This window comes from Topomyia yanbarensis, chromosome 2, assembly GCF_030247195.1.
Source record: "Topomyia yanbarensis strain Yona2022 chromosome 2, ASM3024719v1, whole genome shotgun sequence".
NCBI lineage: Eukaryota > Metazoa > Arthropoda > Insecta > Diptera > Culicidae > Topomyia > Topomyia yanbarensis.
The window spans coordinates 121,498,411-121,515,610 of NC_080671.1; the positions used below are offsets into that span (position 1 = coordinate 121,498,411).

Genomic DNA, 17,200 nt, shown 5'->3' on the forward strand with positions numbered 1-17,200 from the left:
AGTATGATCCAGAAATGTGTTGTTTTTGCGTATGAAATTTCATACGCTAGGACATAATGGGTTAATTTCCTTTTCAATATTTTATCGCATACTTTTAGTGCCCGCACAGCAAATTCAAAAGGGTGTTATTTCTGTGCCGAAGAAACGGGCGCGAGACAGAAGATTTAACCGAATCACCCTAAAAGATTTGAATAAAGGACAATAGATAATTTGAAACAGCAAATATAGTGACCCCGGAGCCCTATTCGCATAGACATGTTACCTAGTTACTAGAAGGAAATTTTCTTGTGGTCACTAAGCTATGTGACTGTAAGAATAAGGCCCCCGACCTTTCAACGCCGATAATCCAAAGGCCTTGGAGACATATGAACAACCCGGGGGCATAAGCTGATGTATTTCGAGCTTAAGGCTAGTTTACAGTTCGGGAAATAAATCACGGAATTTCGCACGGGATTTGATCAGGGAAAATTTCCCGCCGAGATCTCTCCAAACTGTCAAACCAAAAACTCTGCTGCTTCTTAAAAATACAAACAGTATCAAACTTGCAGCGAATTGCAAATCTTATAAAAATACTAATTTCCCCGTCGGAAAAAAGTTCTCTTGAATTGTTCCCGGCCGGATCTCGTGATGTTTCCCGCGGTTGGGTTTACACTTCAGGAAAACTCATTTTTGTGTAAACCCATTTCCCGCCACGGGATTTGAAATCCCGAGCTCCATTTAAGATACACAGGGACCCAAATCCCATGACACGTTTTCCAAACTGTAAACTAGCCTTTAGCAATGGCCACACAGTATTTTGCGATGTTCTTGTTCCTTCGGCGCGACTAGAATTTTCGTAGAACGTAATCGTCGGCTAACTTCAAATAAGAGAACTTCGCACTAAAGGCGTAGGATCGGCGAATGTGTAGCACGTCGTGAATGCTTTCTTCATCGAGAAGCTTAAACAGAATAATCATCAGCAAATAGCTGAATTAAAGTGCTACGAGCTACGGCAGAAAAATTGTAATCTCTAAGTTGTAGCTAGTTAATTCGTTTCAATTTGACATTTCAACCAGTATATCCAGGTATTGGCCATAACCTGGTGCTGAAATGTCTTACTACTACGTTTTTTTATAATATGCTAAAAGTGCATTAATATGTATAGTTAATCAAACGTCTTATTATACTGAATATAATACATTCTCTAAGAGCATGTTCAACAGCATTTAATTTTATATAGTAGTTTTAAAGTTGAGCTGGAACTCAAACCATTACATCCCCAGTAGAGCGCTTTGTTTTAAAATTTTGAAACTATTATATGTCGCCGTTCTATTTATTGCTTATTTTAAAACATGTTTAGAACTTCTCCAAATAGTAAGGTCATGTTCGGGAGTGTTTCAGTTCTAGATTCATTATTTTGACAATTCTATAAAATAAAACTGAAAATTTTAATACTACAACTTGATGTCCCCAGTTTTAGCGAGTGTTAGTTTAAAATTGTTTGACATTATAAAACAAATCGCTCTGCATTCATATTCACATCCCAAGCAGAGCGTTTTGTTTTATAATTTCGAGCAGCTTTGTTTTAAAATTTAAAATTGGTATACGACGCCGCTCTATTTGTTGCTGATTTTAAAACACGTTTAGAACTGCGTGTTTTAAATAGATAGAGAGTAACTCAGCACAGACACTTAGGGTGCTTACAGAGTGGCGGCGAGAAGCTGAGCTCGGGCTGGTACTGACATTAGAGTGCGATATACGAGAAACCTGCTTGCAGCATTCCATTTGATATGCTGCAAGCAGGTTTCTCGCATTTCGCACTCTAATGTCAGTACCAGCCCCAGCTCAGCTTCTCGCGGCCACTCTGTAAGCACCCTTAGACCCGATAGACTGGGGAAAATTTTAATGCAGTAACGCTGAAGGCATGGCCAGGCATGAATTTTACACTAGAACACCCGATAAAACTGCTGCTGGGGACAGCAAGTTCTAGTTTTAAAATGATTAGTTTTATATATTAGAACTGTCAAAATTTTGAATCTGGAACTGGAACACTCCTGAGCATGCCCCGGTGTGATTGTTTCAGTTCCAGTTCTACTTTGAAACTCCTATATAAAACAAAACGCTGCTGAACTTGCTTTAAACTTAGTTTGACACTTAAAATCAAAATCTGCATTTCGCTTGAGGCGCTCATCCATTCCGATCGTTTCGTTAAGTGTACCGAGTGTGTATCTAGAAAACAATCTGCAATCAATGATAGACAACAAAAACAAGTATACTGAAAACTTCATCAATTATTTAATAACAGAAACAAACGCAACCGTGTGTGCGAACGACCTTTTGAAAGTGTGATGTTAAACTTTCATGGTCCTGGTACTGCGCAACGGACCCGATCTGGACCAAAGGTCACTCATGTCGTTTTCGCTTGAAGCAGAAACTAACTCAGTTTCGGACCTAACTGCTGTCAAACCGTTTGTTTGAAGCCAGTTTCTAACCTACACTGAAAAAAATCCAAACGTTAATTCTATTTGCTTCAAACCGCTTAAAATTCATATGAAGAAGAAATGCTATTGTTATCACGCGCACACATACCTACTATGTGTCAACTGTATAAACTATGTATGCACACACATAAGTTATATGTGCATATTGTTATAGAATGGGGTTTTATGTGCCTAATAGTTATGAAATGTGAATGTAAAATTAATATTTCTTGTAAATAAACACATAAGGTTTATGTACCAGCAAATAGTGTCTATATGCCTCCGTTAATTGCAAAAATCTATGTGTAAAATCAATAGGCATAACGTTTACTTTTTTTTGAGTGTAGGTTATGCGCCACTGAACTGAAAACCGGGTTGGGTTCCAACCTGAAATATATTTCGGGTTCGCTCACACCACCGCTGTTTGGCGAGAACCCAACTCAGTTTCATTAAAAACGTTCGTTCTAAGCAACTAACCTGGGTTAGTTTCTAGGTTCTCAATCGAAAACGACATCAGCGTAGATACATCCGACGTAGCAGTCCGAGCTGCTAGAGTTCACTATCACACTGGCATGGGTTTTCATAGTTGAATTGACTACAGCCGCACCAGGCTGCAAAGAACTACTGTACTCAATCCTTAGATAAACACACTGTCCACAGTTTTTTCGGCATTTAATTAGCAAGGGACTGGAAGGTGAAGTATATTTTTCAATATTTAGAGCCATAGTACTCAAGGGAGAGCAAGGTGTTGAAAGGAGAAAGTTTTAGAAAAGCGTGGAAGGATCATATATGCAAGCTTAGAGCTCACCGGCGACTTAACCCTTTGTCTGCTACCGTAGTGGTCAAGGTCTTTTGGCATTAGAAATGCGAATCACCTGAGTCTACGGCATGTCCGAACAAGCGTAAAGTAACTTGTTACTTCATGCTGTCGGAACCGACAAAAAGTTAAGTCACGGTAAACTTCCACACTAAGCATTTGCGACGTTGAAACTCATTGAATGAGCCAGTTTTGTTTGTTCCCTCACCAATTGCCTGCCTGAGTGATTTTATTTTATCGACTATTGTGACTGTCTCAGCGTGTGTGACAATATGGTCACATGTGTTGCTGATTTGCACGGTGTCGGCAGCTTTCACCCAACGCTGCAACGATGAATCCCCATCACGGTAAGTTCTATTTTTACCATTTTTTTGTTAACCATTTTTGTTAACGACCTATTGAGTTAATTTGTCAACAGTTTTTTCGGCATTTAATTAGCAAGGGACTGGAAGGTGAAGTATATTTTTCAATATTTAGAGCCATAGTACTCAAGGGAGAGCAAGGTGTTGAAAGGAGAAAGTTTTAGAAAAGCGTGGAAGGATCATATATGCAAGCTTAGAGCTCACCGGCGACTTAACCCTTTGTCTGCTACCGTAGTGGTCAAGGTCTTTTGGCATTAGAAATGCGAATCACCTGAGTCTACGGCATGTCCGAACAAGCGTAAAGTAACTTGTTACTTCATGCTGTCGGAACCGACAAAAAGTTAAGTCACGGTAAACTTCCACACTAAGCATTTGCGACGTTGAAACTCATTGAATGAGCCAGTTTTGTTTGTTCCCTCACCAATTGCCTGCCTGAGTGATTTTATTTTATCGACTATTGTGACTGTCTCAGCGTGTGTGACAATATGGTCACATGTGTTGCTGATTTGCACGGTGTCGGCAGCTTTCACCCAACGCTGCAACGATGAATCCCCATCACGGTAAGTTCTATTTTTACCATTTTTTTGTTAACCATTTTTGTTAACGACCTATTGAGTTAATTTGTCAACAGTTTTTTCGGCATTTAATTAGCAAGGGACTGGAAGGTGAAGTATATTTTTCAATATTTAGAGCCATAGTACTCAAGGGAGAGCAAGGTGTTGAAAGGAGAAAGTTTTAGAAAAGCGTGGAAGGATCATATATGCAAGCTTAGAGCTCACCGGCGACTTAACCCTTTGTCTGCTACCGTAGTGGTCAAGGTCTTTTGGCATTAGAAATGCGAATCACCTGAGTCTACGGCATGTCCGAACAAGCGTAAAGTAACTTGTTACTTCATGCTGTCGGAACCGACAAAAAGTTAAGTCACGGCTTCCAGTCCCTTGCTAATTAAATGCCGAAAAAACTGTTGACAAATTAACTCAATAGGTCGTTAACAAAAATGGTTAACAAAAAAATGGTAAAAATACACACTGTCCAGTTGATTGATTCGGATGCGACTTTGCACCAACCACCCACATTCAGAAAGACTACAAATCCCTACCCACACTTGATATACATAATATCGGGTGGTCCAGCTTTGTCTATCGTTGGCTAAACTTCAGCGCAATTCGACTTCTTCCAAGTCCTCGGTTCCTGGTTCCGGTCCCCGGAAGAATGCATTTGGATTGGATGGTTGGGCAGAATGTGAGTTGCTTGGAATAAAATACAAATATGTACGATCGAGACATTTTGTACGATTTAGGGAGCGGGGGGACCGTGTTGGAGAAGGTAGTCTGCTTTTCTTGATTGTCCACAAGTTATAGGTATTCAGATTAATATTAGCGCACCAATCGCCGAGAATTTCCAGAAATATTTATTTGATTCCTATCGAAAAATGTTTTTCCTTGCGTAACCAGGGGTTGTTTGAAAAAATAACAACATACTATTAAGTGTTGCTAGTTTCATGCATTTTCTAATCAAATGTCATATTTGACAGTACCAGTTACCTGAGTCACTGAGGGGTAGTCATATTTGCGATACAGTTTTCAATTGCCAGTGTCTAGTCGTGTCGTTGATATATCTGTCCCAGTACCAGGAGAAACTGGAAGTACTCCGGATAAAATCGTTCCTGTACTCTCTTCTCTTTTTCTTCTGGTAGCAAACCGGAGTAAAAAGGAGCAAGAATTTTTCGCTCCTGTTAACTCCGGAGTGACTTCCGTGTACTGGAACAAACCTAATAATGCCTCTCGAAATGTTGACGTCGAATTGTTGAGCATACACGCAAACGAAAAAGTACCTAAAATTGAGTTCCTTTGACTCAATCTCGCGGGATCGTGGAGGAAGGTAAAATTAGGTAAACTGTGTTGAAGGTAGTTTCCATTTCGACACAGATCTTTCATTAGGGCGTAAGTCGCAATGTACTCAAATGGAGAAAAATCAGTTTCAATATTCGGCGATGCTTTTCTAAATGTAGTTTTTATTGTAGGTATAAATTACTTTATGACCATGTTTTTCCGGAAGCATCTTTGGTTAAACCTTATGACAATATAACAAAGAATTTAATTCCTATGTGCTTTTAGTTAGAGCACTCTAGTTAGAGTGTGGCCAAGAGGCCATGACGTATCCAAACGAACATGGAATTTGACGCATACACAATAGAAATACGTCAAATTTCATGTTCGTTTGGATACGTCATGGCCTTATGGCCACACTCTAACTAGAGTGCTCTACTTTTACTGGGTAGAAATCTAGGGGCAGATCACTTGTGATGCATTTTTAAAAATCAGCGAAATTAAATGCATTTATTTCCATCAAAATAGAAATTCATAATGTATTTTGCGTTGCGTGCAATGTTTTTGAGTTGCGTGCAATGTTGTTTGCGTTGCGTGTAAGACGTCAAAACCCTACAGAAAAAGTAGCCCTACATTTAACAAAACGTCGAACAAAGTGGATCAGCGTAGGGTGTTTGTTAAACAAACTTTTCTGTGACGGAGTGCAAAGCTGATGCAAAAATGGAAATTAAATGCATTTTTTCTAATTTGATGCAAATTTGTTATACATTCTTAGAGTGATCTGCCCCTAGGTAGAAACTAAAAAAAAATGCTTACGCCCAATTTGCATCCCAGTCGTGATTTCGCCCTTCAGCAACCACCATTTGCGGAAGGGCTAAATCGACTATAAAATTTTCAGAAGGGCGCGGTAAATGGGCTAAACCGACTCTGTCTTGCTGGGTAGGGCTGGGTAAATGGGCGAGCTTGACAGTATACTTTTTAATAGGGCTCAGCAAATGGGCGCATAGAAACCCAATGTAAATGAAAGGGCGCGTGCATCTTTTCTTCGAATTACATGAAAATATCGAAATATTTGAATGTTTATGTGCAACAACTATCGAGTAGACATGATCATAGCAGATATTGTTTATAATTTATATAATAGAACCGCCGCTTAAAGAATAATTTTGTGAATAATAACCATACGCCCGGTTCTGTCAAAAAATGTAAGTTTAGCCTTTATATTCCATATGAGAATAAGGGCCTAAGTCGAAATCTCGAAGAAAATGCATGTATCGCCGTTTTGTTTTCTTTAATTATAAATCGAACTAAAAACCATTTTAACTAATTTTCACCTCAATCTTGTAGTAATTTTGTCGCATAAAGTCATAATAGCGAAAACGTTGTTTACATTTTCGATTTAAGCCCTAATGAAAGATCTATGTCAATTTAACCACGGCAAAAATTACAACTCATTGATAGGTTTTTATAGTAGATACAGAACACTAGATAAGGATTGTCGCTGGTGTTCCCATTGTTTTCGCCTCGGAACATGTTTGTTTTGCTTTCGGTATATATCTGTCAAGTTATCGAAAGTCTCTCTAGTAAAAGTCTTTGGTCCGCACTTTTGGTACACGCAGAAAAATATGGCCTGCTTGTAACCACAAACCGTTTAGTTGAACTTCGAATTAGTAAAAGGCAGAGTTTGCCTTTCTTCAATTCAGTCTCGTTTATTTTTCTGTGATTTTTATAAATTCATGATCGAAAACGTCAAATGCATAAAATATACAGCAGAATAAACGAGAGGCAAACAGAAAAATTACGTGATATCTGCTTTGAAACAAATTTCTATGTGGCATACTATTATAATTTCATTAGTTTTCACATGATATCTATGCGTGACAGGTAATTTTTATTTGCTACTACAAGTTGCAAAAAAATATGTGTGAAATCAATATATTCAATTTTCTCGGCGTACATTTTCGACTGCTATTGTTATGAGATGGAAGAGTTTGTATATACCGCACAAGGAAATGAAAATTCATTAAAATTCAGTACAGATTTAGACAATTTGTACATTCTATTTAGTGAAAATACATCAACCGAGAATGGCCATTGCTTTGCTGGCGAAAAGAAACAAAAATGATTGGTCGCTATGAAACAACGATAGAGGATTATTTTTTTGCTTTTTTTTATTTGGCCCATTTGACAGGTATATCCCGGAATCAAAACAATGATGTTCCAACCACTGATGCCAGCGACAATCCTAATCTAGTGTTCTGTATCTACTGTTTTTATACTCAAATTTAAGTTGAATTTACCTAATTTTTAGTGTACCCCAAACAACTCTAAAGTACCTTTCTCCATGGAAGACCTCGACTGAGTCGAATCTCTCGTTTTGTTTTTGACAACACTACACGGTTAAATAAAACAACCTGCAGAATAAGTTCTTTTAACTTACTTTTGAGTTGTGCGTCGCTTTCGCACTTATTAGTGTTGTCAAAAATAAAACGAGAGATTCGACTCAGTCGAGGTCTTCCGTGGAGGAAGGCACTTTTGAGTTGTTTGGGGTATACTCAAACTCAATGGAAACTACCTTCAACACGGTTTACCTAATTTTAAGTTCCCCCACGATACCACGAGATTGAGTCAAAGGAACTCAATTTTAGGTAGTTTTTCGTTTCCGTATAATAAGTACGAAAGCGACGCACAACTCAAAAGTAAGTTAAAAGAACTTATTCTGTAGGTTGTTTTATTTAACCGTGTATATATCTAGAGAAAATTTTCAATAGGACGTAAGTAACAATGAGAGATTCTCTTTGGGGTCTTTCTCTTCTGCTCATTACTTGACCATTTTCAACATTTACTACTCTACTCTTTGCATAATATTCAAGTAAAACCCATCGGCTTTCGATATGTACTGGAAAATTAGTGCAAAGTGTTGTAATGACGTCGTAATAAACTAAAGAGAAAGTAAACAAAGAGAGGTTCTCAATGTTAGTTACGTCCTATTGAAAATTTTCTCTAGATAATCGTGTTTTTTTGTAAACGGCCTATAAGCATACTGTCAAAATTCACTTCTATAGAAAATTCCAGGCAAACCGTAACTCGTCGAGATTGGATGTTACTGTTTTATGAAAGAGAAAAGTTTTCTCTTTCGTTTACTGGTGTGATTTTTAATCGGCGATTAATCGTTTGTCTAGAATTTTCTCTCAAAGTTGATTTTGACAGCTTGCTTATTGGCCCTTTTCAAAAAAAATGTTGAATTTCGAAACTCACTCGTGGTATCGTGATGGGGGAACTTAAAATTAGGTAAACCGTGTTGAAGGTAGTTTCCATTTAATCACGGCAAAAATTACAACTCATTGATAGGTTTTTTATACTCAAATTTAGGTTGAATTTACGTAATTTCGAGTATACCCCAAACCAGAGTGTATGTAAGGAGAGTGAAGACAACTGTCATGATTATCTGTCAGTAATATTCCAAACGAACAAACGACCTCTCAAAATATATGGATTTGACTCGTTTGGAATGACACTGACAAATAATCATTGTTCCAATTTTGACAGTGTCGTCACTCTCCTTATATGCACTCAGCCCCAAACAGCTCAAAAATACCTTCCTCCACGGAAGACCTCGACTGAGTCGAATCTCTCGTTTTGTTTTTGACAACACTAATAAGTGCGAAAGCGACGTACAACTCAAAAGTAAGTTAAAAGAACTTATTCTGCAGGTTGTTTTATTTAACCGTGCAGTTTTATCAAATTTGGCGCCAATTTATATATTTAAGCAGCTGAAAACAAGAACGACCTATCAGGAATTCTGTGTTGATGTTAGAACGGTTAGGACTGGATCAAAAATCAGCTCGCGCTTGTCACCTCCTAACTAAATCAGTTTGCTAATAAGGATGTCTAATTAATTCTAATCTAAGATTTGGTGGGACATTACATATTGTATAAAATGGCACCTCGCCGTAAACGTGCTGCTACAAAACTAGAGGTAGGTAATTTGTAATTTATGAGCAGAACGAAAGCTTCAATTACAGAAACTTCGTATCAAGTCGAACATGGTTAGCTTAATGTAAAATGCGTTATAATTTTGTTTAGAAATAACTACCTGTCTGTTAGATATTAGTTTATAAGATGAACTATGCAACTATTCAGCGTGATTAAATACATCAGCAAAGTTACAACTTTCCTTGACCTGATGTACAGTGTAAACTAACAGATTTTTGTATGCAATAAAACTACAAATTACTAAATGCAAAATTTTGTAAGTGCTAACAAAAAACCTAGCACTTAGATGAAACTTTTTCTGGTCAAGGCCATACTTCAATTATCAGATTTTTACTAATCGAATTGATATACCTACATGAAACCCATGTAAGAAGTTATTGTACGATAACTCCAATACAATTGATTTATAATGTTCGATAGAATCCGACTACCGTTTGATATTGCTGACGTTATTGAGAATACAAAGTGAAAGTATTACATATTTCACTTCGCATTTCCAATGTGATCAGAAATTTTTGTATATTGAATATGAATCAAAATTGTCTTTTTTTAAGGTTCCTGTTCCTGCTAAAAAAACGGCCAAGAGCTCCGACCACACTCTGCAATCTGAACCGTCAAACACGGATGGATTGGACGTGAAGAATGGACCTATCCTGTTCATCGAACACTGCAAATCCTGACAAGTGTTCAAGCGCAAGGCCATGCAGATCCATGAAGAACTGTGTGAGCTTGCACCGGAACAGCCGATTGCTTTAGTGCTGAATGAAACAGGTAAACCGCGTCGAGGAGCATTTGAAATTTTCGCTGCTAAATCAAAACAAACAGATCGTGTATTGGTGTGGTCTGGCCTACCGAGAGGTCCACCCCGTAAGGACAAGTTCCCGGAAGCGAAGGAAATTCTCTCAGATGTACTTAAAGCTATAAAGTAGATATACAGCCTTATTTTACATTACGGCAGATTGATTTTTCGAACAAATGTGGTTCGATCAAACCCGATTCTCGCATAATTTTGCTGTTATTGAGAGTGCAAACAACAATCATTCTAAGAAGCAATCTGTCGTAATATAGAATAAGACTGGTATCTGGAATGGAATCTGGAATCACTTGAAATCGAGATTGGCTTCTGCTGTATGAAAATGCGGGAAGAAACCTGCAAAGGATTTCCGTGTTAGAAGTGTGCATAAGCTTTTTGATTTTTAGGGAATTCAAAATCGATTTGTCACCGTTTCTACTATCCTTGTAATTCAATAAACACAGAGTAAACTAATGAAACAATGTTGATCCATTTTGAAAAAAATATGTCTACCGAAAAACATAATCTTTCGGATAATCCATAATTTGGGGAAAGTTTTTAGCCAGTTCAGGATCAATATGATCCAACCGCTCAGGAACTCGTCTCGGTTGCCGTATTTGGTTAGTTACATTCTCCAGCATTTCTTTCGGAACATTTTCATCTTTGAATAAATGGAGTCTTTGCATTGTGTAACGACGCTGAAGATTTCCATGCATCGATCGGTAGACTGCTTTTTTCATTATCTACGCAAAGAAGCAAAGATGCATGTTAAGATTGTTCGACAGTTAAAACATTTCAACGTACCATAGTAGGATCCTTTTCATGTAATTCCCAAGCCAACGTCCAACTGGCACCACCTGCATAACCTGTGTGGTGGAAATATGCTCGCTTCTTCCATTCATCGCCGGGTAAGGCTATTTCGGCAGTATTGATTACTACGACATGGTCACCACAATCATCTGCGAAATGATTTGGATTCTTAATTATCTTACTCAAATCTATCACTATTAAGCACAATATACATGATTCCATCATCGACACAGTGCGTCATGCAGTTCCAGTGAAAATGTGTGAACTAACGACGGTGAATATCTGGATCTAGTTTTAAGTATCGAAACAAATTGAACGAAAATAACTTCTACTTTATGGTAGCGGAAGATGATGTATCGTGTATATCAAACTTCATTTGGAAACATCTTTACTTACTCATTGGGTGATAAATTGGTTTGTGTAGTCCCATCAGATGCTTTCGAATCAGTGTGGCTGATTCGAAAGGGTTTTGCCAAGTACAGTCGTAGATATGCCATGTACGAGCAAATGTAGCCCATTGCTGGAGTGATACCAGAGGATTATGTAATATTCTAAACGATATTCAAACCGGTTACTTACTTGCACGCGCTTTGCTACCGACATCAATTTCAATTAAAGAGTACGATTATAAACCTGAAAATGTATCTTTTAAGAATCCAGCTATTGATTTTGAATGAGATAAATAATATTAGCTGCTTTGGTTCCAATCGTTCCAATCAAGTTTTTGAGACCGCATTTTTGGAACGCTATGAATCAAAACATGGCTATGCTGTCAGCTAAGATGTCATTATGTCAAATCATACAGCATCATCGGTATTCTCGTTTATCTAGCCTTTTTAATTCGGGGGGAATGACACTCCGTGATTTGTTGATGATATGAACTTAAGGTTCAAGTTACCTTTTTTAAGCATGTGTTAGAATTGAACGCTTGGTAGTGTGCGTAGGAAAAATTGTGTTCAGCTTTGCCACCGGATTATCCATTTAAACCTTTTTAAAACTCTAAAATAAGAATATCAGTCGAGTTATTAGATCATCACGATTCAATTCATGCAAAATACCTGCTGGAAAAACCATCGGCTTAGCTAAATGGTGCTTTTGAAAAAGTGGCTGTGGTTTTTTCATTGCGCAGTTGTGTTGCGTACCCCAGCTCGGTGTGGTAGTGTGATAAAAAATCACAGCCACTTTTTCAAAAGCACCATCAAGCTAAGCCGATGGTTTTTCCAGCAGGTATTTTGCATGAATTGAATCGTGATGATCTAATAAATCGACTGATATTCTTCTTTTAGAGTTTTGAAAAGGTTTAAATGGATAATCTGGTGGCAAAGCTGAACACAATTTTTCTTACGCATACTACCAAGCCTTGAGGTAACTTGAGCCTTAAAATTTAAAATTCTGATTGGATTGATAAAGATTGGCATTGGTTAGTTCGTAATGGATTCGCATTTCCAACATTGCTTGATAATTGATTGGAATGGCCGAGGATAGTTTAATATCGAGGTGAACGACACTTCGTGATCTGTTGTTGAAATGAGCTTATAATTCAAATTTATGATTGGATTGATAATGATTGACATTGATTAGTTCGGAATGGATTCGATTTCCAACATTGCTTGATAATGATTTGGGATGGCCGAGGATAGTTTGAAATGGATCGCTCGAAATTCACTTTTTAACAATTTCAGTGCTCGATGAAATTAAAACAAACATTGCCAGCATAACTGCAAGAACAAATCAAAACAAAAACATAAATTTTGTGACCAGAATTATCGCCAGGTTCGAAAATAGACCATGCAGTTACATCAAATGGTTCGGAATACGAGCGAAATTGGATTGGGATTGGATAAATTTATTGTAATTTTTTCGAATTTTTAAGGAATACTCGATTTGATAGAAAACTGTTTGACCCTTCATAAGGCAGTGGCAACTATATTGCCACATTTTCGTTTCGTTTATAACGCAGGAATATGAAGTGAGAAGTTTCCCAATCTTATGAAACCTACTAAACCTACAGTGAAAAGTGTCAGATTGGTGAAGTTTTTTTAAGAAAAAAATGGCCTCTGTGTATTTTTAATAGAGCACGGGATTTAAAGGGCTTAAATCGCAAACGTAAACAAACTTCGTTTTCGCTATTATGATATTATGCGACAAAAATACTACAAGATTGAGGTGAAAATTAGTTAAAATGGTTTTAGTTCGATTTATAATTAAAGAAAACAAAACGGCGAAACATGCATTTTCTTCGAGATTTCGACTTAGGCCCTTATTCTCATATGGAATATAAAGGCTAAACTTACATTTTTTTACAGAACCCGCCGTACGGTTATAATTCACAAAATTATTTTTTAAACGGCGGTTCAATTATATAAATGATAAGCAATATCTACTATGATCATGTCTACTCGATAGTTGTTGCACATAAACATTCGAATATTTCGATATTTTCATGAAATTTGAAGAAAAGATGCACGTCCCTTTTCATTTACATTGGGTTTCTATGCGCCCATTTGCTGAGCCCTATTAAAAAGTATACTGTCAAGCTCGCCCATTTACCCAGCCCTACCCAGCAAGACAGAGACTGTTTAGCCCATTTACCGCGCCTTTCTGAAAATTTTGTGCGCGGTTTAGCCCTTTCGCAAATGGTGGTTGCTGAAGGGCGAAATCACGACTGGGATGCAAATTGGGCGTAAGGGCATAATCAGGGGCGTTTTATTTTATATAGGAGTTTCAAAGTAGAACTGGAACTGAAATATTCACATCCCCAGCAGAGCGTTTTGTTTTATAATTTTGAACAGTTTTGTTTCAAAATTTAAAACTTTTATACGACGCCGTTCTATTTGTTGATGATTTTAAAACACGTTTAGAACTGTGATTTAGATTCATAATTTTGACTGTTCTATAATATGAAACAGAAAATTTTAAAACTAGAACTTGCTGTCCCCAGCAGCAGTTTTAGCGGATGTTCTATTCAGTTTAAAATGCATGTCTCGCCGTGACTTCAGCGTTACTGCATTCAAATTTATTTTTTCCTAGTCTATCGGGTCTATGTGTCTGTGCTGAAAACTTTGCATGTATTAAAAATACAGTTCTAAACGTGTTTTAAAATCAGCAACAAATAGCACGGCGTCGTATAACACTTTTAAATTTTAAAACAATGCTGTTCGAAATTATAAAACAAAACGCTCTGCTGGGGATGTGAATGTTTCAGTTCCAGTTCTACTCCTATACAAAATAAAACGCTCCTGAATATGCCCTAAAGTTTAAACAAAGATGCTTCCGGAAAAACATGGTCATAAAGTCTCGACAAACATATGATTACGGCCTAAAAGCCAACTGTCAAAATCCACTTTGAATAAAAATTCCGGACAAACCGTTACTAGTCGAACACAGTTCACAACAGTTTATGAAAGAGAAAACTTTTCTCTTTCGTTTACTACCAACATCTGTGATTGGTGCGTAATGGTTTGTCCGGAATTTCCATTCAAAGTGAATTTTGACAGTTGGCTTTTAGGCCGTAATCATATGTTTGTCGAGAAGTAATTTATACCTACAATAAAAACTACATTTAGAAGAGCATCGCCGAATATTGAAACTGATTTTTCTTCATTTGAGAACATTGCGACTTAGGCCCTAATGAAAGATCTGTGTCGAAGTCAACCGCGGGAAACGTCACGGGATTTTAAAACTCCACGCAAAAATCCGGCCGGGAAAATCCAACAAAAATTGTTTCCGACGGGGATAATGTTGGTATTTTTTAGAAGCAGCAAAGCTTTTGATTTGACAGTTTGGAGAGATTTCGGCGGAAAATTTTCCCTGATCAAATCCCGTGGCCCATTTCCCGAACTGTAAACTAGCCTTAAGCACTAGCGGTTGCCAGCTCGATGAGCCATTTTTGCGACGTCTGCAGAGTTTGGCGGTATATTTTGATGAATAAAGTTGAACCAAATACAAATATGTAATAATTAATAATAATAAATTTGTATTTGGTTGAACTGTATCGCACAGATAAAAAATAAAGAACGTCTGCCGAGTCGAGGCACACGATCAAGTTTAAAGGTTTTTTATTTGTGACATTTCTCTGGTGCAAAATGGTATACGACATCGGCAGGAATGTTTCATTTAGGTGCACGTAGACGTACTGGACCATCACGGACCCTATTCTCACAGTCATCACCTAGTGACTAGAAGGAAATTTCCCTCATCACTAGGTGACGTGGCTGTGAGAATAGGGCCCCACATACAGGGATAGCTGATGCGAAAACGATTTCGCATGTTCGGTCTGCAATGGATTGAGATTTCTCTATTGTACAATTAAATCTATCGGACGATGATTTTGTGTCTTGATTGCCAGTTTGTTTTATCCAACTCACGAAGCAGCGGGTAACTGTCGAATAAACCTTTGTAACATGGGATCCATGAACGGTGCACTGATTCTGCCAGGCGTGTTAACTAATACCTTGGCCGTAAAAAACAGACTTCTTTCCTTGAGCACATCGCCATTCCCGAGCTATCGTCGCATGATATTTCACTTGTAGATTCACTTCAGGAAAGCTTTCTCTAGCTGGTCGATTTTGCGCAAATGATTGCTGGGTCACTTCACCGTTTTTGGATCCTTCGACCATATTCAGCTATTTCGTTGCTTGTTACAGGGAACTTTTGATTATGACAGTTTGGACGATAACATGCATCGGATCTACCAGATTGGTTTCGTCGTGCTGTACCGGGTACATGATTTTTTTTTGCTGAAATAAACATAAAGTGTTACTTAAATCAATTAACACTACAATCTAAATTTGCTCACCTTTCGATTAAGTCAACCAAATTCATTGCTTCTTTGGTAAAATTTTCGGTTTGTTTTTATACTCATTATTTTCCTTTGCGTAACCAGAGGTTACGGCTATTGGGAAAAAATAATAACAGATTCATAGTTTCATGCATTTTCTAATCAAATGGAAAATTTGACAGTACGAGTTACCTGAGTCACTGAGGGGTATTTGCGATACACTTTTGGAATGCAAGTGTCTAGTCGTGTCGTTGTGTCAACTTTTGAAATGGTTCGCTCTCTCGGTTAATTTTTTCCATTCAAGACAAAATAACTTTCGAACTGTCAAATTTTAACTAAAGGTTAAAAAAATCTCCAAATGGTTCACAGCCTAAATAGAAGAGAAAACTTTTCTCCTTTGTTTACTACTAACATTTGTGATTGGCGAGCGACCGTTTGTCCGGCTTATTTATTCAAAGTGGATTTTAACAAAAGAGATTATAACTACTAGAGGGAGCAAAGCGCTACTGTTTCCATGTAATCACGGACTGAAACATGGGGTCTCGCTCTAGCATATTGTATCCCATTACTTTGACATGTATGTACCCGGGGAAATATGTGTCAAACTAATGGGCCTGGCCTAGCATATGTAAGAGCGAGATAATAAATTATCAGTGCTCACAGAAAACTTGCATTTCGTAGCAGTAGGTAATTTTACATCTGTACATTAGGGTGTCCCAAAATAACATCATGTTAAAAAATTCATCGGGCTCACTTCTTGAATGAAAGGTTAGGGTATTAGGACCACTTTCTTCTTCGGAGTGAGTTTGCTAAGACGCTTCCTACTGGTGGCGACTTTTGATTTTTTGAAAAATGGGCCGATTTTGGATAAAATTTCAAATTTATGCCTGTTGAAGTGGTCCTGAACTGTCTAAGATTTTTTTTAGCATTTTTTTATTTTTCTGGAGATCCAAACGGAGAAGTTTGGTTAGTTAGTTTGTACAAATTTGGAATTATAAGAGTGGCAGGGCCATTAAAACTTAGTAAAAAGTGAAATTTTTGGTGTTTTTCAGCTTTTTTCTTCAAAACTGGGTATCTACAAAATTTTAAAAGTACAGAAAACACTTTATATAGTTGAGCCGAATTTAGGGGCGTAATTTTGCTGAAGAAAGTGTATAGCTATGGCTAATGGGGTATGAGTTATTTAAGTTTTTGTTAGATAACCTTTGACATTTTTAGCAATTTATCAAAAATAATTCTGTTCCAAAAAGTAAATCAGTTCAAATGTGCTTTGACCACACATTGTTTTTCGAAAAAGAGAAGCAAAATTATGAAAAATGACGTTTTCTGTACGTCTTTAGTATGTCAGGACGAG

The 17,200-nt window shown here is 37.5% G+C and overlaps 2 protein-coding genes across 2 annotated transcripts; one reads left to right on the forward strand and one right to left on the reverse strand.

Moving 5' to 3' along the window:
* Window positions 1-9,189: 9,189 nt before the first annotated feature.
* LOC131679816 (selenoprotein H-like) lies at window positions 9,190-10,401 on the forward strand. Its single transcript, XM_058960567.1, has 2 exons — window positions 9,190-9,446; window positions 10,018-10,401. The coding sequence occupies exons 1-2, from the start codon at window positions 9,408-9,410 to the stop codon at window positions 10,390-10,392; spliced, it is 414 nt and encodes a 137-aa protein (XP_058816550.1). The 5' UTR covers window positions 9,190-9,407; the 3' UTR covers window positions 10,393-10,401.
* Window positions 10,402-10,712: 311 nt separating this feature from the next.
* On the reverse strand, window positions 10,713-11,842 carry LOC131679814 (large ribosomal subunit protein uL13m). The gene is made up of 4 exons (XM_058960564.1): window positions 11,646-11,842; window positions 11,463-11,586; window positions 11,061-11,215; window positions 10,713-10,999 (listed from the first exon to the last, which is right to left on the reverse strand). The coding sequence occupies exons 1-4, from the start codon at window positions 11,667-11,669 to the stop codon at window positions 10,766-10,768; spliced, it is 537 nt and encodes a 178-aa protein (XP_058816547.1). The 5' UTR covers window positions 11,670-11,842; the 3' UTR covers window positions 10,713-10,765.
* Window positions 11,843-17,200: the final 5,358 nt, after the last annotated feature.

Bases quoted from the DNA above. Each gene is read 5' to 3' on its own strand.
- LOC131679814 (XM_058960564.1), bottom strand. From the start codon at position 11,669: ATGTCGGTAGCAAAGCGCGTGCAA. The intron at 11,587-11,645 runs GTAAGTAACCGG...GTATCACTCCAG, and splicing joins CGGTAGCAAAGCGCGTGCAA to CAATGGGCTACATTTGCTCG. The intron at 11,216-11,462 runs GTAAGTAAAGAT...ATCATTTCGCAG, and splicing joins ACCAATTTATCACCCAATGA to ATGATTGTGGTGACCATGTC.